The sequence below is a fragment of the Rhinolophus sinicus genome, linkage group LG06 (assembly GCF_036562045.2).
Source record: "Rhinolophus sinicus isolate RSC01 linkage group LG06, ASM3656204v1, whole genome shotgun sequence".
NCBI lineage: Eukaryota > Metazoa > Chordata > Mammalia > Chiroptera > Rhinolophidae > Rhinolophus > Rhinolophus sinicus.
Window position 1 is genome coordinate 162,251,448 of NC_133756.1, and position 24,701 is coordinate 162,276,148.

Sequence of the window (24,701 nt, forward strand, 5' to 3'; positions counted from 1 at the left end):
CACATATATATGTGTATATATGTATATGTATATATATATATATATATATATATATATATATATAATTTGCATGCCATGCAATTCACCCATTTAAAGTGCACAATGCAATAGTTTTTAGTATATTTACAGAGTTGTGCAACCGTCATCACAGTATTAGAGCATTTTCATCACCCTAGAAAGAAACCCCATACTCATTAGCAGTGTTGATCCCGAGAATGAACGTACCTGTTGAGAAGGGCTCTTGGAGGCTAACTGGGCTCAAATTGATAAACTCTAGCGGCCATTGCTAAACAGGTGCCTTTCACACAAATTTCTCTTCAGGGAGAGGCCTGCATTAAACCGCCTGCCTCCTGCACTGAACCGCTGCCTACTCGCACTGTGTTGCTGGATTTGTATTTTAACTAATAGGACAGATGTTTCTGGTTCAATTGAAGCTGTGCAGCTTCATCCTCATTAGCATCTTCATTGACCAATCAGAGCAGTTCCATTCTGACCAATTAGGACGGTACTTTTTGGACCAATCAAACTGTGAGGATTTGGAGTCCTCAATTACATGAGAATGGACCAATCAGGGACCAGGGGCAGGGACTTCTCTCTGTATAAGTCAGCTCCCTGAGGGCTTAGAGAGTCTCCTTTCCCTTTCCATAGAAGACTGAAGTCTTTGTTTCCTCAACTGGATCTGACACACTGAAGACCTCTCACTGGACAAGTCTGGAGTGGAGCTCAACTAGCTGGGAAGGGCCACCTCACAGCTGTGCTGTATCACAGTTGAGCTGTTTGCACTGAATAAAACCTCCTTTGCTGCCTCCCCAATTGGGGATTCCTGTTGGCATTGAATTAGTGTGAAGGACCATTGGTTGACAGCAGTCACTCCCATTCTCCCTTCCCCAGAGTTTGGCAATCACCAATCCACTTTCCATCGCTATGGCTCTGCCCATTCCGGACATTTCCAGTGAATGGAATCATACAATATGTGGTCTTTGGTGCCTGGCTTCTTTCACATAGCATAATGTTTTCAAGATTAGTCCTGCAGTGGCATATATTGGTACTTTATTCCTTTTTATGGATGAATAATATTTCATTGTGTGGATATATCACGTTTTGTTTATCCATTCTTTGTTAATGGACATTTGGGTTGTTTCCACTTTTTGGCTAATAAGAAGGATGGGCCATGAACATTCATAGGCAGGTTTTTGTGTGGATTTATGCCTTCGTTTCTCTTGAGTAGATGCCCCAGAGTGGACTTGCTGAGTCATAGGGAAGCTCTATGCTTAACGTTTTGAGGAACTTCCAGACTGTTTCCAAAATCGCTGCACCCTTTTCCATTCCCACGAGGAACGTGCGAGTTCATTTCCTTTTCACCTGTTCACCTCTCTGCGCTTCACTCTGGGTAGTTCCTTCCAGGTACCTCCAGTACATTCACAGGTTTTGTCATGTTTAACCGATCCATTCAGTGTCTCATTTCAATTATAATGTTTATTTCTGGAACTGCTCTTTAGTCCTGCTCTCCAATTTACCTGCCAATCTGATGGTTTCTTACTTCTTTAGCATACTTTCAATATCCTCTTATTTCTTTAAATATTTGAATTAGACTTTGACATAGTTTGTGACTGACAGTTTGATGGTCCCAGTTTTCAGGGCTCTGGGTCACTGTGGCTTTTTCCTCCTACGCTTGCTCATGGTGGCTCATTCCCACGTGCTCTGTGCACTGTGTGATCTTATTGGTGGGACATCTGAGAGCGCGGTCTGAAGTGCCCTGGCTCCAGACTTGCCTTTGCTTTGCTGGGCCTCTTGGGGCTCTACTGCTTGGGACTATATTAGATGACCCCACTGTGAGTGTTACGTGGCTTCTGGCTCCGAACCCCTGGGAGTGCAGAGCTGTGTTCAGACATTCTGAGGGAGAATTTTTTTTCTGCACTACTCAGAGCCAAGGCCAATATAGGGAGGCCTTCCTCCTACCCTCCATGGGGCAGATCTTATTTTTGTTGTTCACTCACTGGATATGTCCTTTTTTGGGGGGTTCTCAGCTTTTTTGGGGTTCCTGATCTGACTGTCCTCCTTGTTCAGACCCCGAGCTTTGTTCCCGTCTCTCACATGCTGCCTCACCAGGGCTACCCAGCTCTGAGCTTCCTGGGCTCAGAGACGCCCTCAGAGCAAGGCCAGCTGCAGCCTCCCTGATTTTTTAAATGGAGAATTTAAAAAATATATAAATATATGAAGAATAGTATAATGACCCCAACAAACTCACCACATAGCCCATCTCGAAGCCCACCAGCCCTCCATATGGTTTTGAACCAAATTCCAGACATTATACTATTTCATCTGAAAATACTTCAGTATCCAAATGATAGGCACTCTTTGAAAAATATAGCCAAAATATCCATATTCTCACCTAAAATGTTAAATAATCCCCGAATATCGTCAGTATTCACTTTTCTGCTATAATCAGTGTTCAAATTGCCAATTGCTTCAAAAATATGAGGATGACATTCTTGTTATTTCTGGCCTAAGATGCCAACTCTACCATGCATTAAAAAATGTTTTTAAAATTAATGTTGCTTCCAGTATTTTTACATATTTTGTACCAAAAGGGGCTCTCTGGATAGCTAGCCTGTCATTTTGCCAGAAACAGAAACTCCTAACTATGATTTTACTTTAAAAATATCTCCATGAATGTGTCTAGAAAAGAAAGACTGGAAGGACATACAAAAAACGCTAACAGCAGTTAGAGCTCAGCCACGAGATTATATCTGACTTGTGTTGTCTTCATCCTTTCCTAGCTTTTCAAACTTCTGCAGTGACCATGGGTTAATTTTATAATCAGAATATAAAATAAATCCCATTAACCTAATTAAACCCATAAACACTTCCTCCCCTCTTAATCCTGGCTCCTTCGTTTCCAACTTCTAGCCTTGCAGACACCAACCGTATTCTAACACAGGGCTGCCCCAGGCCACTTGCACCTTCCCTGGACCCTTCCTCAGTCTATTGGGGCTGGCAAGGGAGCAGTGGGGGAGAATCCTGACAGCATCCTCTCTGCCTGCCAATCGGCTTGCCCATGGCTGGGGGTCCTGAGCCACTGGGAAGCGGCTAGGACAGGCTGGCAGTGACAATCTGCCTAGAGCTTTTCTTCCCAAGCCACCCTGCAAAGCTGATGGGGGCAGGGTGGGGAGGACAACTGTCAAAGCGTCCATCAGCAGCCCCCACCTTGGTTGAAGGGATTTGGGAGGGTGTTAATATCCCTGACCCCACACTGGTGACTCAGGCAGTGGTTTGCGTGGGATTCATAGGGCAGAGCTCCAGGCTGCAAATCCCAGCTCCCCAGCTCTGAGGCTGACAAAGACTGCGGGCCCCCAAGTGTGAAAGTCATGAGCTGACCAGGGAGACTCCGAGCGGCCCTGCCCCAGGGGGAGCTACCCTCCTCCAGAAAGTGGCAGGAAGCCCAGCCCTGGGGCCCTCTGCACCCTAGTAGTAATACTTCATATTTTCTACCCTGGTATTTAAATTCCCAACGCAGCCACGCCAGGCAACTACTATTATCCCCAGCGGCACAGACTAGGAAACAGGTCCCCAGGGGCTCAACAAGCTGCCAAGGTCATACAGTGAGCATTTGAACCGAACCATGTCCACTGATCTGAGAACCTGCGTTCTTTCCTTTTATCTTATCTTGACAGCCTCAGGTGTGTGCAGTCGCTTCTCTGGCGAGATCTATCTTCCGAGACCCCATTCCCCACTTTGACAAGAGCTGTTTCTTCTAACAGTAGTTAGATCTCAGTCATGACATTATAGTTATATGACTTTTGTCTCCTTCCGACCAGAGCGCCAGGAAGAATCTGGCAGGGCTGGATGCTGCTGCCCCCTCGTGGCCTCACGGCTCCCTGCAGGCCCGAGCAGGCAGCCCCCTCAGTACCCAGATGCCCGAGCCGCTCTGGCCCACTCCCGCCTCAGCCTCTTCCCTCCTCACCGCCCAAAGGACACAGGGCCTTGTCGAGAGGAGGAAAGGCGGGGTCTGAAGCCCCACGCCTTGCTTTCTGAGGGACCTCAGTCAAGTCACCCAGCCTGACCCAAGTCTCAGTTTCTCCCTCTGTAGAATGGGCGTTAGGAGGATTGCAGGAGCAGCACAGGCTCAGGGGAGCTCCTGGAGAAAACAGACTTGGGGAAAACTGCCCTGCGGCTTCTGGCCTAGATTGCGCAGCTGAAGACCTGGGGTTCGCCCGGTCCTCTCAGGGAGAAAACAAAGTTTGGGTACAAAAGTCTGCAGCGGAGCTTGTTGACTTTGAGGCACATCAAAGGCGTCGCGTGCCCTGCCGGTTGCCCGCAGTGATATTTGGTCAGAGAGTTATCGACAAGCAAGGAAGGACTGTGATCCTTCCCGGCCTGGGAGGGGACGCTAGCAGGAAGCACCCCCAAGCAGCCAGCCCTCAGCCTCGCTGCACGGTTGGGGCTGAGGGCCAATGGCTGGAGAGGCACGAGTGAGCCCAGGGTCTAACTCATCTGCTTTGTGAGCATTCGCCCTCCCCCGCCTGAAGCGGAGGTCCCAAGGTCCTGTGCTGGGGCTCCTCTGTCACCGTCCTCCAATAGGAACTCGGAGGAGTCCAAAAAGTCCCATGTGGCACCACCCTCCTGGTGTTAGGAAGGCGTACTTGTCCCGCCAGGAGGTTAAAACACTCCTTATCTCAGTCTGTGGCCAGTTTGTAACTTTATTTTTTAGTGACCATCCATAATTTGATCACCTAGATTCAAAATGTGTTAAAGTTTTGCCATATCTGGCAAAAATATGTTGAAAGTGCGTTGCGGACAATATGACGGTTCACCATTAAATATTTTAGCTCTCCTAAGGGCACTCCGCTACATAATTAGAATAGTTTTGTCATATCTAAAAAGTACAATTCTTAGGATCATCAGAGTTATTTTTCAAGCATTTTTAAAAAAAAGATCAGTCAGGACATCTCTTTTGTCTCTTTTTATGTAGGAAAATGCATTGTATTGAAAAGTGATTTTTTACTTTATTTTTTTTGTTGGGGAATATTGTCGGGTAACAGTGTGTTTCTCCAGGGCCCATCAACTCCAAGTCATTGTCCTTCAGTGTAGTCGTGGAGGGTGCAGCTCAGCTCCAAGTCCAGTTGCCATTTTCAGTCTTAGTTGCAGGGGGCACAGCCCACCATCCCATGCCATCCCACGCAGAATTGAACTGGCAACCTTGTTGAGAGCTTGCGCTCTAACCAACTGAGCCGCCTGACCCCTCCAGAAGCTCAGCGGCAGCTGGCTATCTTCAGTCTAGTGGTGGAGGGCGTGCTCACTGGCCCATGTGGGAATCGAACCGGCGACCTCGGCATTAGACACTGGCCAGCCCTCTCTCTGCCTTTCTGTATTAAGGCCCATTGTCATTGGATTTAGGGCCCACTCTGATAATCCAGGATGACCTCGTTTTAGGATCCTGAACTAAATTATACCTGCACAGACCCTTTGTCCAAACACATTAACAGTCACAGGTTCCCAGGATTAGGATGTGGACATATCTGTTTGGGGGCCACTATTCAACCCACGATAGGTGTCTTTAAAGAGCTAAAAAAGGGACATCAAACCTGAATATCAACTCCTTCATCTGTATTGAAAATAACCCTCCTGGGTGCACCAGACATTCACGTGGCATTCTCCCCCAGGATCAAGTCACACGACAAGCCACAGGTCACGAGGGGTGATGCTCAGGGCTACAGAAACTAAGGGCTGGATGCCAACTATCGGAGGGAGAAGAGCAAGTGTGCGGGGTTGCCTAACCCACACTTGCTCTCATGCCCTATCGTGGGCCCACACTAATTACAACTCACGTGAATGCAGGGCTTCAAAGTATAAAGAACATTTTTACGAATCTTCTCTTGGATGAGGTTCACAGCAGCACTAAGAGATAAACAGTTGAGCAGATATCATTCCCATTTTATGAATGAGGAAACTGAGGCTCAGAGGGGAAGTTTAGCCTGTGTCCCTCACACCCCAGCTGTCTCCACAGGAGCCATGGCTCCACTACCAATTAAGCCTTGCACTGCACACCACCATGCGCTGGTGGCTGCCTCCCCTTGCCTGCTCCTGGAGCAGGTTGCTCGGAGGTGGTGCTATTGCAGGGGGAGGCCCTCTGGGATCTGAGGGATGGGCTGGTCAGTGGACATTCCCTCTGCTCTCCTCCACCGAGCTGCCTTCAGGAAGATGCTCGTGGTTCAGAGCCAGGAATGCTGGGAGCCTAAGGCACACCTCTGTCCACAGCGGCCAGGCCTGCCGGGAGGGAGGGCTCTCGTGCCCAGAATAACTCTCCAGAGTCAGCATGTTACAGCATGGGAGGGAAACCAAAAAGACACTTTCCCCAAATGTCACAGGGCTGAGGTGGCATCCTTAGATGGGCCCTGAATGGACCCCAGTTGAGCCCTTGTCCCCAGAAACGATTAGATCTGACAGGTGCTGAGCCCCTGTTACTTCCCTGGGATGGAACCTGCATCTGAGGAATAAATTGAGAGTGAACATTTCCAAATGAGAGACCTAAGGAAACTTTTGTGGCGTGATGAGCTGTGACAGGCAGCCTTCTGGGAAGCCTAACACATTCTCCAGCTGCTTTTTACATTATTGAAGAATCTAAAGATTACTGCCCTTGTGATGTAGGAATTCTGCAGAATACAATAGTACTTCATTCTCATTTGTTCTGTACAAATGACTTTTCTCAACGTTTGGATGGAGGCCTTGCTGTGCTGCCTGGAGACCGGGGGCACAGTACCTTCCCTGTGGGGGGTCTCTACAATTGACACCCCAAGAGTTGGCACAGGAAACCCCAGGGCACCCCAGGAGCTGCTGCCAGCCTCCGCCATCCCCTGACTTAAATGCCCTCTTCTCTATTTATTGAAGTCTCCCATTCTGCAATCAAGCTTGCCACCTTCCTCCTTGAGAACAAAGAATCCCAATGTTTGTTTGTTTATATTCTTGCATCATTTTCCTCTCAATCATCTGCATAACTGAGTGTAGGGTCTTTAGCTCCTCAGTTTCCCTTCTCAGATTTAGAAACTTGACTTGAACTTTAGACCTAGTGTAGTTCCTATGGTGAGCCACCCTGGGCCCCCTTCCCCTCTTCTCCACAGCCAGTGCCCTTAGTGAGCCCCATTTGTTTTTCCTAAAGCATCCCAAATCCAGGTCCTTCTCACCATTCCTGAGCTCCCCACCCCTTGCCAGTCCAAGCTGCCATCTCTCCTGGCTGCTACCATGGTACCCAGTCCCTCATTCTCTCTTCCCTCCTGACAACCTTGTTCCCACTTAGCAGCCAGAGTGCTCCTTTTATAAATGTAAATCAGATCTTTTCACTTCATTCATTCAACAAACGTTTTGTACGCACCTAGTATGTGCCAGGCCCTGGTCTAGGTTCAGGGGATACACAAGGAGCAAAACAAATGACAGTCTCATGGAGCTTCCATTCTTGGAGGGAAGAAAGGTAAGTTTAAACACTTAGTCTGTCAGATGTCACTCAGCGCTAAGGAGAAAAGTAAAGCGGAGAAATGCCCCAGGAAGAGGTGGGTGTTCGAGGGGGTGTGGTTTCCAATTTTCAAAGGCAGGTCAGGGAAGGCCTGGCTGAGCGATGGAAGATGTGGGGAAATAAACTATGTGGCTAACTGGGGTAAAACAGTTCCAGCAGCGAGACCAGCAAGTGCAAAGGCCCTGAGGCAAGAGTGTGCCCAGTGTGTCTGAGGACCAGCGAGGAGGCCATTGTGTCTGGAGCAGGGTGACGGAGAGGAAGGAGGGTGCAGAGGAGGTTGGAGAGATAATGGGAGGGGTGTGGCCAGATCAGGCCCAGTAGTTGCCATAAAGCCTTTGGCTTCTATTCTGACTGACATGGGAGCCAGAGAAGATTCTTGAGCAAAGGAGGGATGTGATCTGACTTGTTTAAACAGGCTCATTCTGGCTGTGAGATTAGGCTGAAGGGGGTCAAGGCAGAAGCAGAAGACCCATGGAGGTGAGAGGGGACCCCAACAAGGGTAGTGATAGCACAGGTGTGAGAAGAGCGGGGAGTCTGCATCTGTTTTGAAAGTAGAGCCAACAGGATGTGCTTCTGGGGTTGGGCACAGGGTGTGAGAGAGGAATCAGTAAGGGTTTTGCTACTTAACACCCACAATGGCTCCCCACTGCTCTTGGGGTCCAGGTCTGATCTGCACTGGCCCCAGCTAGCTCCTGCTACTGCTTCGTCGGTCGTCCCTACCTCCCTAGTCAGACTTCCCTACGTCTCCTATGTCCAGACATTGCAGTACAATATTCCTCAGTTTTCATGGCATCCCTCAGTCTGATAATGGTATTTTGGGTTTTTTTTTTGTTTGTTTATTTTAAATTTATCTGTCTTCTTGTTTTTGCTTGCCTCTCTAGACTATCAGCCCCATTCAGGACAGAGACGTTCTGCCGGACCACTAGCTTTGTAAGGTTGTCACACGTACGTGAAGGTGAAGAATATTCGCATCTGTATCAGTTTTTGGTGATTTACCGCTAGTTCTCTCGCACCTGCAAGGTAGGCACTGCTTCCCTATTTTATAAGGGAGGAAAGTGTGGCGGGAAGGTTATATTTAGATCTGCCCAAGGGCACACCTGATTCTAGGAAGCCGCAGAGCCAGAGTTGGGGCCCGTGGTTTCCAGAGCTGGGGCTGTGCTCCCTCTGAGTCCCTCCTGTGCCCTGAGGGTCCAGGCAAAGCTGGACGCTCAGGTGGCCCAGAGCTGGGAAGATGAGGAGCTCAGCGCCTGCTTGGCGAGAGTCAGAGATGAGGTCTGCCATCCTAGAGGGGCTTTCTCGCTCAGCCCGCTTAGAAGGATGTTTAGAAGACCAGCGTGTCTTCGCTCAGAGTCTGTACCACAATGAATGTAGAGGGCGTCCGTTTAGTTTAAAAATAAAACCTCAGGCCCACCCCAATCCCAGCCCGTGTAGCTCCTGCCTCACTCTCTCATCCGCTTACAAGTATGTTCGCGCCCTGCGCCGATTCGCCGTCGTCCTCTGCCCTTCCGGGTGACCTCACCAGTGCGAACAGGTGTCGCCTGGCCGCCCGATCCGGCCCTGCCGTGGGGGCTGCGGTCGCGGGGAAGTGCACAGACCTGGCTCGGGGCCCCTGGCTTTCAGCCCCCAAACTGCTTCACTGTGTGCCCGCGGGCAACGTCCCCTCTCCGAACAACAAAAAAAACCCCTGTGCCTCAGTTTCCCCCTTGGTAAAAACCAGGTACTTGCGGCCCTACAGGTGACACACCTGCTTCCGGGCCCCGGGTCCCGCGGGGTGAAAGCCCCGAGCCCGACCCCGCACCCCGAGGAGCCTGGGAGGCCTTCCCCGCGGGAGGCGGGGGGCGCAGGGAGGACCGTGGGGAGAGCGCGCAAGGATCGCCTCGCCGCCGGCCGGCTCCGGGGGGCGCCCGCGGGAGGGCGCGGCCGGCGCGGGGGGCGCGGGCGGGCGGCAGCGGCGGGGGCGGAGACGCGGCGCGGCTTCCGCTCCCGCGCCTCCTCCCTCCTCCCCCGTCGTCCTGGTCCGCGGCGCCCGAGGGGGAGGCGGCAGGCGCCGGAGCCGCGCGAGGAGCCGCCGCGCCGCGCCATGGAGCCTGAGTGAGCGCGGCGCGGGCCCGGCCGGCCCCGGATAACATGGGGGGGGCGCCGCCCCGGCCGGCGCCGCCGCTGCTGCTGCTCGCCCTCTGCTGCAGCCTGGCCCCCGCCGCGGGTAGGTGGGCGCGGGCCGCAGGGACAATGGCCCGGACGCCCTGGCGGCCCGCGGCCAAGTGCGCGGCGCGCGGTAGCCACTTTGCAAGTTGGGGGCGAGTTGGGGCGCGCGCCGCGGATCCCCGCTGCTCCCCGCCGTCCCCGCTGCCCGGGGGCCGCGCGCGGTCCCTTTGTCTCGCCCGCCCGGGCCCCTCTCGCGGACGCCGGGCCCGTCCGGAGCGTCCCGGGGCGGCGAGGAGGGTGCGCAGGCGGCGCCGACCCCGCCAGGTGCGGCGCGGCGCGGGCGGGTCCTCACCTGCCCGGGCCCCGAGGCGCGCTCGGAAGTGCGCCCGCGTGAAGCCAGCGGGCGAGGCCGTGCTGGGACCCTGGGCAGGCACCGAGCGGGGACTTTCGGCCCGGAGACAGGCCTGGCCGCCCTGCGTTGGGAACGCTTTGGCGAGCCTGTTTCCGATGGCCGCGCAGCCGGCCTGCGAGCTCCGAGAACTGATTTAAGTTGCAGAAAAAGTTCTGAGACAGGGCGCGGGGCGGCCTGGCCTGTTGCGCTGGCCTTTCATCTGCGTCGCAGTAGGTTTCCAAACGGACTGACACCTGCCAGGTGCCTGGACGATACGTCTGGCCGCTGGGGCCTCAAACAGTGACGCCCGGCCCGTGTCCACCCCACGGGCCGACTGTGTGGGGCCACCGCGGGGATGACCTGGTCCCACAGCACGGCGTGGTGGGGCGCGTAGTGGGGCAGCGTGCTGGTGCCTCAGTTGGGCACAGCCTTGGGGACATGGAGGGCTGGGGACCTTTCTCTTCAACTTTTGGTGTGTCCCAAGGGGTGGAGTTGAGGTCAGGAGGGCTCAGGAAACCTAAGCGCCTGCGAAACGCTACATATGTTCTTTTAATTTGGAGATTGCCATGTGGTTTTTGAAGCAAGTCTCTCGCTACCTAAATCATTATCTTCTGACGTGAGTGTTGTTTTTCTGCAGTGTGGCTGGCCAAGTAGACACGGCCAGCAAGTCCTGTGCTCTTGGGGCTGCTGTTAGGCTGGTGGCCGGTTTTTTGGGGGATGGGGGGGCCTCGGGTGCCTTTGTCTGAGCCTCTTCAAGACAAACAGCTGTCTCTCTGGATATTTCCATTGTGGACATTGCAGCGAGGTGTACTGGCCTGGCTCTGTGGTCACATTCCCAGTGCTGTGGCCCCTCCACTGAGGTTTGGGGGGGGGGCGCGTTGCAGAGAGGCCATGGTTTCCTCAAGTCCCCTTGCCTCCTAGCCCAAGCCTAGAGACTGTCAGTGGTTTCACCCCAAATTTGTCTCAGGAACGTGTTTACGTTTCTCGGCCATGTCTGATACTAGCAAAACAAGGTGACGACAAAACAATGACAGTATCTGGGTAGTTCAGGCCAACGCTGCTCCTTTTCTTTCCGGAAATGCCTGGAACATGGAGGCAAAAGGGTTTTTTTGGGAAGATGTTTGTTTTAAAGGTGGGGTTTCTTAGCCTGCTCTGTTGATCTGCACTTCCTTGCAGTTTGGGATTTCCTGTACCTTTCGGGGTGACGGTTCCTGGAGGCGAATGCCTGTCGTTGTGTGGTTCGAGCCCCTAAGGAGATGAATCTTGTGTGGAATTCAGTTGTGTGTGAGGCAGAAATGCAGCTGATTATTTTAACATTAGGAAGCATGTCAGCACGAGGGTTTTAGAGCACCAGCTGATGTGGTGACCCAGGCCTAACATGGATGGACAACTCCTGGGACTCTTCTTGATATGGTTTGTCCCTGATTTCTGTGTTCGATTTATGCATCCGTCCGGAGTGCAGCCAGTAAGTTGGTAGCTCATTATTTTTCCTGATTGCTTCCTGTTGCAATTTGAAGCTGTGAGCCCACGGAAGTGCCTTTGTTCCTGGTCCCGGTACTGGGAATGGCCCAGGCTGCTCCCCTCTGGCCCCACAGCACTTGCTCCAGGCCCAGCCTGTCCAGGTCCACCCCCACCCCCCCAGGGTAGTTACTGCACATGCTCACTGCCTGGCCCACTGGGAGGGCCCAGCGGGTGGCTGTTGAGTAAACTAAATGTTGTGTGGAGTCCACTGAGAGAGTCCCCCCCAAAGGACTCTGTGCTTTTCAAAGCAGGGCCCCCATGCCTGTAACCTCCCATTCGGATCCAAGCATTTCCCCAGTCAACCCAAACGATCCAGCATTTGCTGTGGAGATCCCGTCGTATTTGGAACCCGTCTAATTTCAGCAGCACTGTGTCACCGCTCAGGCATTTGCCAGAATTTGCACACTGGTTGGGCGGGGGTGTGTGTGTGGGTGCAGTCAGGTGAGGATCAAGCATGGCTGCCTGCCTATGGCAGGGGCTTGTCAGGGCTGAATGGGGGGCGCGTTGGGGTCAGACCAACCTGGTTTACATACATGCTCAGCAGCTTGTTGACTTTGGACGACTTACTTAGCTTCTATGCGTCCAGTATCCTCACCTGGTTCCCCCCCAAGCCCAGGCTGTTGGGAGCATTAAATGCTGTGTGAGAAACCCTTGGCACCATCCCAGTCCCGGGTGAGGGACTGGTGGTGGCAGAGCTGCAGTTTCTGTTGTGTAACGGGGTCCTTGATCTTTCTGGTCTGGAAGGTCTAGAAGCTGTTATTACACAGTCTGGATTTTTCTTCTCTGTGTGACCTTGGTTATCTCATTTACTATCTGACTCATTTATTGCTGTGACACTGAGACCGGAGTGCTTAACTGTGTGGACAGAGCCCAGGTGGCTGGGGGTCTAATTTGCACCTTGCTGCCTACTTTGGTAGGGGAGCTTGGATAGCTAACTCTCCCTTTGTGTGCCTCAGTTTTCTCTTCTGTAAAATGGGGCTAATAATATAATACTTCCTACCATGAGTTTAGTGAGTAACACGAGCCTGGCGCTGTACCAGCGCTTATTATGGTTGATGTTACTCTTTGGCGCCTGTGTGAGGTGCTGGGGATAGAATGACAGATGAGGCCCAGCTTTTGCTGCCAGCCATTCTGTGTAGAGAAAGAAGCTGACTGAACAGCTAGGGAAGAGGGGCGCCCAGGGGGCTCTCCCTCACAGTCCCAGAGCCCTGTCCTCAGGGACCAGGTGGTCTCCTCAGTTGAAAGAGGCCAGATCACGCTGCAGAGTCTGGATGTGAGCCAGAAGGCGATGGAAGCTTCTGGAAGACTTTAGTCAGGGGGGATATGAAATGCACGCTAGATTCAGGTCTGTCCTAGGTGAAAGGTGTTGAACTAACCTTTTTTTTTAAAATTGAGATGACATACACATAACATAAAATTAACCATTTTAAAGTGTACAATTCAGTGGCATTTAGTAGATTCACAATGTTATACAACCACCATTTTTTATCAAGTTCCAAAACATTTTAATCACCCCCAAATAAACCTCCATTCCCATTAGATAGTAGCTCCCATTTCCCCTGCTTACCAGTCGGCTTTCTGTCTGTTCTGGAATTTCATCTACATGGAATCCTATGCTATGTGATCTTTTCTCCTGGCCTTTTCACTTATTTAGTTTCACGGTTTTGAGGTGCATCCACTTTGGAGCATGTGTCAGCACTGCATTCCTTTTCACGGCTGAATGATATGCCATCAGAAGGATAAAGCACACTTGGCTTTTGCACTCCCCCATTGTTGGGTACTTCTCTCAGTGGGCACAGGCTGGGGGCTGTGATATCCCCGTGGGGTTAGGACAGTGGAAGCTGTTTTAGGCTGGGCAAGGACTTGGGCAGATTAGCATTTAGCTCCTCCTGCCTTGGTTCAGAGACGTGAGAGCTGATGGGGAAGGGGGCAGAGGGGACAAGTTAAGGGCTGGTGCTTGCCTCCGGGGGAGCAGGGGCGCTGGGAGGTGGAGTCAGTGCCATGTTCAGTGTTACAGAAGCCCTGAGCGAAACTGGATATTTGTGGCTTATGAGGTCACTTAGCCCACTCTCAAAACGGGGAGGCTCTGATGGGAGTGAGGGGCTTTGTCCAGCCCCTTCCCATTGGGGGCCTGTTGACACATTTGCTCAGAAAGTGGTGGTGTGTGTGCTGGAGACAGGCCCCCTCTGCAGGGCCGTCCCGGGGACAGCACAGGTCCAAGTGCTGACATGCAGAGGCAGCTGCGGTTGCACAAAGAGCCGGCCCAGGGTCCCGCCCGCTGCGCCAGGCCAGTCTCTGCTTTCTCTTTAGCTCTGGAAAGCGGTTTGCTAGCTCTTGGCCTATTTCGTCATCTGCAAAACTAGTTGGGGTTCAGGAGCCAGTGTCAGGAGGGACCTGGATGGAGGTTGTTCTTTGGACAGGCCATTGTGGGAAGGACGTGAGAGGTTCTGTTCTAGGCCTCCAGGTTCCCTTTTAAAAGCACCCTGAGATTCCAAGTCCTAACACCCTCATCCAGTTGGAGGTCGGAAGTTGGTGTGAGATGTTGGGTGTCTGTGTCTGGTGCTCATTTGCCCCTGAAGGGTGGCTAGCAGCCCCGATCCAGGCCAGAGCCCCAGCCGGGAGCAGACCTGGCTGCTGGCCCTTCCCCGGTAAGTGGGGGAACCTCTGTGCCTCTAAGCCATGTGGGGCACGTGCCAACCAGGGCACACCCTTGCCCACATTAGTTCTGCCCAGTCTTGAGCCCCGAGCAGGCCGGTTATCTGTGTGGCTCTGGGGCCAGTCTTTGGTTTCTAATTTGTCCCAGTTTGCCTGTCACCCAGTAGGGGACAGTTAGCTCTCCGCTGGCCTGCCCACTGGCTCACCCTGCCTGGGAGTATTTGCCTCGTGCTCTTGAGGTAGCAGCAGCCACGTGGCACTGGAACCTCAGGTGGTGATCAGTCTGTGCCCAGGTCACATGTCCTTTGTCTCTTGCTCTGGACCCCCTGGAGGTTGTCATGGTGGCGTTATCTGTGAGGAGGTGGGGAGATACTACTTCCTGGGTGTTTTATTTGCTTTATTGGTCGGTATTTAATTCAACATACACTGTTTGAGTGCTTTCAGTTTGCCTTGAAGTAATTTTTCTAGTGGTTAAACTGAAGCGAGGATTTGCTCAGGGAGGAGAGTGGTTTAGCCTTTTGGGGGTGTCTCATGCGCCTCGGAGAATCTGATGAAGGCCCCTCTCCCAGGAAGTCTCTTGCCCTCTGGCGCTACAGTGCTGGGTGCGCTGGGACCGTGCAGCTTAAGAGGGGGCTGTCTGGGCCGGGACGGGTAGACAGGGCTCTCTAGAGGCATAGCGAGGTGGTGGCCTGCAGGCTGGCCTGGACCCAGAGCCTCAGCGTGTGGCTGAGCCGGACCTCCCCGTCTGGGCCCCTCGCTGGCCACCGCACTGTGCCATTCTGCCAACGGCCCCGCCAGCACTCACAATTGCCCACAAGGCCTTTGGTGGTCATCAGAACTATGTCCTCAGAGGCCCTGGAGTCAGGGCCCAGGGGCCGAGCTGCCCGACTGCCCGTGTGAGGCTGGCAGGTCACTCAGCTTGCTGTGCCTCAGGTTCTTCATCTGTAAAACATGATGACAATGGTACCCACTGCAGGGGGCTGTGTGAAGCTTCAGGGTCCAAGCTGGTAGTGTTCAGGCTTTCTCTGTGGGACTGGGCAGCAGGGGTGGGCCGAGTGGGCAGGCTGACCAGCCCTCGCCAGGCTGACACTTACCCTCCTGTGTCTGGCCATGTGGGCTCTGCTTGGTGCCGTGACATAGGGAACTGTCCCTGGAGCCAAGGCCCAGAACTGTCCCCAGGATCCCCTCAGGCTTGGCACGGCACACCGTGCGCCCCATGGGAGCAGGTGTGGGCCGCTGGGGATCCTTAGATCTGGCGGTTTCTGCTGGCCTGGCTGAAAAACTACTGTCCTGGGATCTGCCTTCCCCCTTTCCCTTTCGATTCTTTTAAATTCGGAGCCACTTTTTTATAGTGGTAAAATATATGTGACATAAAATTTGCCATTTTCACCATTTTTATGTGTACAATTCAGTGGCATTAATTGCATTCACAGTGTTGTGCAAACATCACCTCTGTCTATTCCCCAGTGTTTTTATTACCCCAGATGGAAACTGCACCCGTTAAGCATTCTCCATTCCCCCTGCTCTGCAGCCCCCGGGCACTTCTAATCGGCTTTTCTGTGTCTATGCATTTATCTACTCTAGGTACCTCCTTGTGGAGTCGGCCACTATTTGTCTTTTTGTGTCTGGCTTATTGCTTTCCGTGTAATGTTTTCGAGGTTCATCCAAGTTGTAGTGTGTGTGGAAGCACCGTTCCTTTTTATGACTGAATAATATTCCATTGTGTGGATAGAGCATACTTGGTGCATCCGTTCATCCCTGATGGACACTTGGGTTGTTTCCACCTCGGGCTATTGGGAAGAATGCTGCTGTGAACATGGGGGTACAAGTATCTGTTTGAGTCCCTGCTTGAACTTTTGGAATTGCTGGATCACAGGGGCAGTTCTCTGTTTAACATTTTGAGGAACCATCAAACTGTCTCCCACAGAGGTTACACCATTTTGCATTTCCATCTGCAACGCACAGGAATTCCAGTCTCTCCAATCCAGGCCAGCACTTCTTTTCTCCTTTTTCAGTTCCAGCCGTCCTAGTAGGTGTGACGTGGTACCTGGTTGTGGCTTTGAGTTGCATTTTCCTGGTAGCTAATGACATTGAGCATCTTTACATGTGCTTGTTGGCCACTTTTTTTTACAAATATATACCGGGGGTACCCAAAAAATGTACACACGTTTTTAAGAGATGGTATCGATGCTCACGCAGTAGTTGGCTGTAATCAGAAGTGTATGGACGCTGATGGGAACCACTTTGAGCACCTCTTATGATCGCAGAAGTCATATGTGACTTGTATTCATCTTTTGTTATTGGTATATACTGAGTATTACAATTAATACAGTTTTTTCCTTTCTTAAAATGTGTATACTTTTTTTTTTTGGCACCCTCTGTATGTATTTTAAATGCAAGACATCCATGAATACATGTAAACGGCTTAAGCATGAACCATGGTCCCCTCTTTTGTGACGATGAGTGTCCTTGTTTGTTGCCTGTTTCAGTTCTCTCCTCCAAGATGACCAGACCTTTAATACATTTTTTTCACGTGTTACATTTTTTTGAACGTGTACTCCTATCTTTTACATAAATCCAGTCACCCCCTATCATCCTATAGCGTGTCTTTTTCACTTGCTAATGTATCAAAACCGTTTTCTGTATCTTTACTTGTAGGTCGTCATTCTTTTTAAAAGCCAAGTACTGTTTCACAGTACGGGTGTACCATATGTCAGGCCTTGACCCAGTTCAAGGGCATTTACGTTTTTCCAGGCTCTGTTGCAAGGCCTGACGCAGTGAACAGCATGGTTCTCACCTGTGCACGTGTATACAAGCATTTCTGTAGGATACATTCCCTGTCAAAGAGTATATCCGTTTATAAGTTTACAAAGATACTCACAAATTCCTCCAAAGGCCCTTTTAAACATTGTACCCATTTTCATGTGTGCAAAAGCCCTTTTGGAGGAATTTTATACCCAATTTATACCCTACCAGGCATCAGTGAGAGAATGTGCTTTCCCGTATCCTCTCCAAAGCCAGCAATTACCAGATTCTATTTTTTAAAATCAATTTGGTTAAAACTATAATACATTTTGACTTGCATTTCCCTTGTTACTGGCTGATTGGCCATTTGTATTTATTTTTCTGCGTAATTGCCCACTCTTATCCTTAGCCCATTTTTCTGTCAAGTTGTTTATCTTTTTCTTATTGCTTTGTGGGGACTCTTTATTTGGTACGGACATCAATTGTTATATGGTTTTTTCTCCTAGGTTTTTCTCTGGGTTTTGTGTTTTGTATTCAGACATTCTTCTGTCTGCTTTGTAAGGCGGGGGGCACAGTATGAACTGTCCCTGCCTCCTCCCCCCTCAGTTAGTGGACAGGGAGGGGTCCCAACACCTTAACTGACTGGCTCATCCTATCTCCATTCATTTAAAATGCCACTCTTTCGTGTACAGTGTCCACAGATGCTTGGCTGTTTTTTTTCTGGACTCCTCTGTTCTCCGTTGACCTGTGGGTGTCTTTCTATATCAGTAGGCTATTGTTTTAGTCTCTGTAGCATCAGTGTATTTTGAGATCGATTGTGCAATTCCCCCTTCATTGCTCTTTTGAAAAACCTTGTGTGGACGCTTGTACATTTACTCTTTTGCGATAAACTTCAGAGTCAGCCTATCCTTTGATCTCTTCATCTGGGGACGGTACATGGTGACATTCAACAGGTGTCCGAGGGCTGGACTTTAGAGGTGGTCTCCCACAAGCAAGCAGGTCTCTGGCTGTGGCCATAAATTCATCTGTGGCTGCGATGGAGCGAGTCTGCACGTTTTTGGTTTCTGTCAGCACCTGGAGTGCTTCAGAGGTGACGTTTGTGCTGAGTTGCCTGAGACGATCCTGCTGCCTCGCTCACACCAGCGTCTGCTCAGGAAACAATCCCTAACACAACTAATTCCAGCGTTACCCAAAGGCAAGTATAATTACCACGTAAATGATTGCTCCCCTCCCCTAGCTCATTCCAGAACAAAATGTGAGCAACTTTAATTTCTTCCCCAGGCTGTACCCGTCCATTAGCCCAGATGAGGAGGCGGTACCTGCCTAGCCAAACTCTCAGGAAATTGCTCAATGGGGCATTAAAAGCCGCCAGAGCACGTGGCCCGGCCAGCTCTGGTGTCTGGGTGCCTTCCAGCTGAGTTGTCACTGCCCAGGTCTCTGCGTGAGTTTGCTTAGTGCCTGGTTGACTGGTGTGTGTGTGTGTGGGGGGTGTGGTTTGTGCTGTATTGTGGGCAAGCGGGCAGTGCCAGTTCCCAGCCCTGGCTGCCGTGGCCTCCCCTGCCACTGTCCCCTTCTTCAAGATGCTCATCACATCTGCTGTGGCCGCTGCAGCCCTCCATCCTTGCCTGGCTCTCTGCTGCAGCTCCTAGGTTGGGCAGGACCCGTGCACGGCTGACTGCCCACTTGGAGTGTCGCAGGGGGGTTTGCACTGGTTTCATGGTGTCACCTGCGTTTGCACAGAGTTCTCTCCCGGGGGACAAGCGGAGTGTCAGCTCACAAGGGCTGAGATGCTGGACCCCTAGCCCTGCCAGGGAGCAGCCTCCAGTGCAGGGGACTTGTTTGTGTCCTCTGCCCAGACGGGAGTATGTCCCCGGTCATTTTGGTGCAGGCTGTGGCCACAGCACTGCCTCTCCCTGCGGAGCTGGTGACCACCTGGCTGATACCTGTGACCAGAGCAGCCCTAAAGCATGTCATCCTTTGCCCAGGTCCTCGATCTGCTAGGCTGGGTGCAGGGTGCTGTGTCCGCGGGGAGGCTTGGAGACAGGGTGGGCCCAGTGTGGGTCTGTCTGCTGCCCAGGGTGGTCTCTGTGTGTTCCCCACACAATGTGCAGCAGGCTGGTGGGGTGGCCGGCTGAAGGCTTGCGTGTTTTCAGTTAATTTCCCCACTGCTCAGAAGTTGCTTGAGCAGCGAACGGTGAGATGTATGGAGGATTGCTCGAGATAGGAGAGCAGGAGAGAGAGCAGTTTCCATCCTTTGGGCTCCCATTTCTAGTTTTTTAAACAATTTCCCTCTGGTTGAGAGATTGTATACTTTCAAGGAAAGTACGTTTGTTAAATAATAAACTTTCCTGCTTATTGATCCCAGACGTGCACGATTGCCAAGCAGATCTGGTTGGCGTTCTGTTGCAGGGTTTCCATTATTCCCTCACCCAGCAGTTTCCATTTGGCTTTTCAGCGTTGAAAGCACCTCTCGGAGCCAGCACACCTCGTGGCTCCTTGGGCTGTGGCCCCAGGTGGGAATAACTGTTTTGGAGGGTGAGGCGGGTCTGCTCCAGGCTCCAGGCCGGTCTGGCTGTGAAGGAGCCCTGGGCTTCAGGCAGGCGCTCGCTCCGGACAGGCCCCCTCGGAGCTCTCTCCCAGGCCAGCCCTTCTCCTGCTGGCGTGTGTCTCTGTGTGCCCAGCTCCCGAGCACGTGGACGGACCTTCCTTAGCGTCCTCCGTGCACCAAGACCTTCCTTTACGCCTCACCCCACTGCATCCTCAGGCCTGTCTGCGTGGGGGCGCTATGATTATACCCCAACAGGTGAGGAAACCGAGGACCAGAGAGGTTAACGTTCTTGCTCACGACCGCAAAGCTGCATGGAACCAGGAACGTGAGCCAAGCCGGAACAGGTGGAGGGGCCAGGATGGAATGTGGCCGAAGGTGGGACCCCACCCCACGCGCTAGCCCCCACCCTGGGGGCTGTGCCGAAGGATGGTGTTAGGGAACCGCTCCACCGTGGGCCTGTGAGGGGGCAGTTTTACAGGCTTTCCAGGCATTTAATGACTAATCCGATTTTACCATGATAGGGGCTTAAGTGTCTGGGATCTCAGGGGGTGTTGTGTTTTTGACGGGGGTGGGGGTGGGGGAAGGGGAGGTTCAGAGTCTTTCCAAGCTTCACTAGCTCATCAGCAGAGCAGGGTGGTGCAGCATATCGGAATTCTGTCCACGATGGGTGAGGCCCTCGAGTGACAGGGACGTATTTGGTTCAGGTGTCCCTCTCCCGCTGTTTGTAAGTGTGAAGAGAACAGGTGGGCCTTGTCCGTCCTGCCTGCCTGTAGTACTTAAGCCCAACCTGCTCGCCAGTGGGCACGCCTCAGGCCACCGTGGCATGGTGTGTGCTGGCCTCCGAGCAGAGCCGCTGTCTCAGGCACCTCCAGACTGAGGCCACGCTGAGCCCCAGCCTCCTTCCTGGCTGCCCCCCCCCCCCCAGTTTTGCTGTGAACAGCTGAGGGGGCTGCCAGAGGAATCCCAGCAGCGAGCCCGCCCAGCCCCTGGGCCTGGAATCCAGGGCCCCTCCACCTGTTCCGGCTTGGCTCACATTCCTGGCTCCACTCAGCTCTGCCGCCGTGGGCAAGAAAGTTAACCCCTCTGGGCCTCCGTTTCCTCACCCGTTGGGGTATAATCATAGCGCCCCCACACAGACAGGCCTGAGGATGCAGTGGGGCGAGGCCGTAAAGTGCTTCGCACAGGCCGCCTTTGGTGAGCGCTCAATAATTATTAGTTATTAGGATTATTATGGCAATTATTATTCTCTGGGGAGAGAGCCCTCGGGGTCCTGGAATCATGTTCTACTCAACTGCAAGGTGGCCAGCCTGGTGGAAACCATCTCAGCTGGGTGGACCCCTCTGCCCATCACTGATTAGAAGGTGGAGCGTTGAGTTGGTTAATTGCCTCCAGGACCGAATCTGTTTCCTTGCCTAGGTTTAGCTGGCATTTGTTTTGTAGCTGGAGGCCTGGTGGCGTGGGCTCTGGAGCCCTGCGATGGGGAGTAGATACAGGAGTCTGAAGGCGCACTCGTCCGGCCTCTGCCGTCAGAGGTGTGGCCATCGGGCGTTTCTGCTTCACGCCTTCATCTGGAGACCATCCGTCTATTTGTAGGCATTGCCAGTGTACCCCCTGCCGCTCAGGACATCGTTAGGAACCTTGCTTGCTTCTTCCCCTGTTGCCTTTCTTCCCTGACAGCCTGCTAATGAGCCAGCCTGGCCGGCTCGCAGGGCTGAGGCCTGACCAGCAGCCCTTCCCCTTCCCACTTGGTCAGCTTCCCCTTGAAGGCAGAGGAGGGAGCCCGGCGTCCCTCGGATGGTCAGTACCTTTCCCTTAGACTGCTGACTGGGCTCTGTGCCCAGCAGGTACTCTGAGAGCTGCTGCTCTTCGGGCCGTGTGCCAGGCCGCGTCTGTAACGTGGAGGGTGCAGCCCACTACCCTCTCTTTTGCAGCCTGGGGTAGGAGCCCTCTCTCCGCACCTGCCCTCTGTCCACGAGCCCAGGTGGGACCTGCCTCTTGTTGGCTGGGCAGGCGCCTGGCTTTCCTGACTTCCTGTTGTTGCCTCTAGCCCTGGAGTAACTTAAGCCTCTAGCAGGTGTGTGCTGACTGGCTCCTGTGTGCCCGGCACAGAACTAGGCTCCTGGGAGCAGGATGGGCACAGGCAGGCAGGGGCCCCGTCCTCATGGCTGGCGCAGGCGGGGCCAGAGAGCGGTACAGCACAAGCTGACCCTCGGCCAGCGGTGTGCGACGGAGTTGACGGCTGTGAAGGGAGAGCAGTGCTGTCCTCCCGTGCCTGCTGCCTGGGCCTGGCTCCTGTGCCACCTGGATGCGTCTCTCCCTCTGGGGAAAGCACAGTGGCCTCTCTCCCTGCAGGCTGGCCTCCTGCGGCCTGGCAGGTTATTCTTCCACTGTTCCGACTTTCATACCAGCCCTGAAGGCAGGGAGGCCAGCTCTGTCTCCATGGCCGCCGATGAGGCTCAGAACGGGACGTGGGTTTGCAGAGTGAAGCAGTGAGGGGCAGGCGCTCCCTTAGGAGCATTAGGCCCTGTCGCATAGGAGACGTGTAGCTCCATGCTTAGAATCCCCAGGGCACCCGTGTGGTCCCCGTGAGGGGTGTCCCCGGGGGAATGTGGAGTCGTGCTCCTGGGTTTCTGTGTGGCTTTAGCGCTCGGTGTGTCCATGCCCCTGTCCTACAGATGGGAACACTGAGTCTGAGGAGGACGGGGACCTTGCCCGATGTCCTACACAGCGGTTATCTTCCCTTCCCGCCTTGGCTGGTGGCGGCCTGGTTGGGCAGGATGGTGCAGCGTATCGGAACGCTGAGCTGAGTTAGGAAATTGTCCCAATCCATGATGGGTGAGGCACCCGAGTGACAGGGATGTATCTGGTTCAGGTGTCCCTCTCCCGCTGTTTATAAGTATGAAGAGAGCAGGCGGGCCTTGTCCATCCTGCCTGCCTGCAGTACCTAAACCCAACCTGCTCTGGGCGCCCCAGAGGTGAGCAAGAGGGGCTGTTGACCCACCAGCCTGGCCCGGCTGCTTCTCTGAAGCATCGGCTGCAGCGTGCGTTTCTTATTCTGGAGGACAGAGGGTTGTGCTGGACAGGATGAGGGCGTGCGGTCAGGTGGTGGGCGGCAACTGTCCTGTGGGGACCCCGACAGAGGCCATGGGTCGTGCCTCCTCATGGGCATAGGGGAGGGTCCCTGCAGCGCCTGGGGGGGCAGATCCACTGTCTGGATGCGGCTCTAGTCCCACCCTTCTGCACAGAGATCCAGGTCATTCGGTTGCCCCGTTAGGCAAAATGAATGAATTTCAAGTACTGTGGGAAGAACCTGGGCATTTGATCTTCCCTGATTAGCTAAGTGTGACTTTGGGCAGGTTACTTTGTCCCCTTCTGCCTCAATTTCCTTGTCTGTAAAATGAGGTGACAATAGTCCCATCTCCTGTTAGGAACAAGTGATGTCAATTGCAGGGAGCAGCTCACTCGCTGTGACTCAGAAAGGGCTCTCTGGGGTAGAGAAAGGGACACCTCCCTGGAGCTCGTCCGATTTTCTCTGTGGGGAATTCTGTTTCATCTTTATGGACCTGTTTGCAGAGTCCCTGGCACACTGGGGGAGTTCCCCTAGGCCCTGCAGAACCCTAATTATGGGCGTCTCCTCATTCTTGCGAACCTCCAGACCCGACGCTTAGCTTGGTTTCCGGGATAATCGGAGCTGGTGCTGGGTGCTGAAATTTACAGGCAGCCCCCAAACCCGCATGGGTACTCGGTGAGATGCCAGCTCCTCGAAGAACGTCAGCACGTCAGAGGCTTCAGCAGGTACCAGCAGGCAAGCAGTTACAAGCAAACCACGGGGAGGGCGTTTGAGTTTTCTTTCATGTGATGGTTTTCATTTGTCCACGTTGCATGGGACAGACGTGTCTTGAGCCTGAGGTGTTTTTGTTTGGCTCTGGGTATCAGCCTGTGGACCTCGGCACCCAGGTGGCTGCTTTTTCCCCTAGAAACGGTAGATCATTTGAAAGCAGAGCCTCCCAATTTTGCCCCATAGAAAGGAGATTTTGCAGTGTGATGGTAAAATTGGCACGTCTTCATTATTATGATTTTTGTGCAACACTTCAAGAAAATAAAAGCTGGTACAAAGGTATGTTTGTTTCTGAAATGTGTTTCCTTTCCCAGATGTTCCTTTCTGCCAGTTCCAAAATGCACTCTGAGCTCAGTTCTCCAGTTTCCTCTGCAGGCAGAACAATGAGATCTCTGTAAGCACGCGGGGAAAACGCCAGTGGGCCTGGGGAGGGCTTCTCCCGCCTGGGGGGAAACGGCCGGTCTCTGCCAGCCCGGGTAGAGATCCGCTGACTGTCAGGGGTTGGGCGGTCTGCTGGCCCATGGTGGTAACTTGCAGGGTGGTGGCGTAGAGGTACCACAGCGGTGCAGGCCTTTGTTCTGGGTCCTTGGGTTTGCTGGGTGGCCTTGAGCTAGCCAAATGTTTGCATCTGCGTTGCGTTCCTGGAGTCTGGGTCTTGGTACTGGATCTGTTACCTGCAGTTGATCTGGCCCCTTTCCTCTTTTTTTCCCCCCATCTTTCTGGCATCAAACACTGGTCCCCATCCAAAGGACAGGTCTCTAGGACACAGTGCAGATGTAGAGTTGGCGGGAGAGCCAGGTAGGACTGAGTGGGTGTCCCCAGAGTCCAGTGGGGCCCCTGGCTGCTCCGTCTGTCGCTGTTTTCTTGAGATTGAGTGTGTGTGTATGTGTGTGCATGTACGTGCTCCTTTGAGGGGCTGTGAACCACACACATACACACACGTGCACATACACACACAGTATCCTCAGAGGTGCCTCCTTGGTTGATTTCCAAGGACAGCTAACAGACCTGTAAAAGCTTGCACTCTTGGCGGTTTGGAAACTAGTCTCCATTAAGAATAATCTATGGGGTTGCTTTACGTGGGGCATGCATTTAATGAAAATCTTTATTTTTCGGTCAATGCATCCTGCCTTAGAACACCCGAGATACAAATATCTCAACTTGATAGATAAAAACAGCTAACATTTATTGCATGTGTGCATTGGAACCGGCAGGTTCTAAAAAAAATGTTCATTGATTGACTCATTTAATCCTTCCTGCCGCTGTGGGGGCTGGGTGCCATCACTACCCCTGTTGTAGAGATGAGGGAACTGAGGCTTGAGGAACTTGCTCAGGGTCACGCGGGCACTAA

General features: G+C 52.9%; 1 protein-coding gene across 1 annotated transcript in view; it reads left to right on the forward strand.

Annotated features, from left to right (window-relative positions):
- The first annotated feature begins 9,501 nt into the window (after positions 1-9,501).
- The window catches only part of LRP5 (LDL receptor related protein 5), a 104,579-nt gene continuing 89,379 nt past the window's right edge, over positions 9,502-24,701 (forward strand). The window contains exon 1 of the mRNA XM_074336834.1: positions 9,502-9,710. Within this exon, the coding sequence (XP_074192935.1) occupies positions 9,635-9,710 (76 nt within the window). The 5' untranslated portion in view covers positions 9,502-9,634. The remainder of the gene's footprint in view (positions 9,711-24,701) is intronic.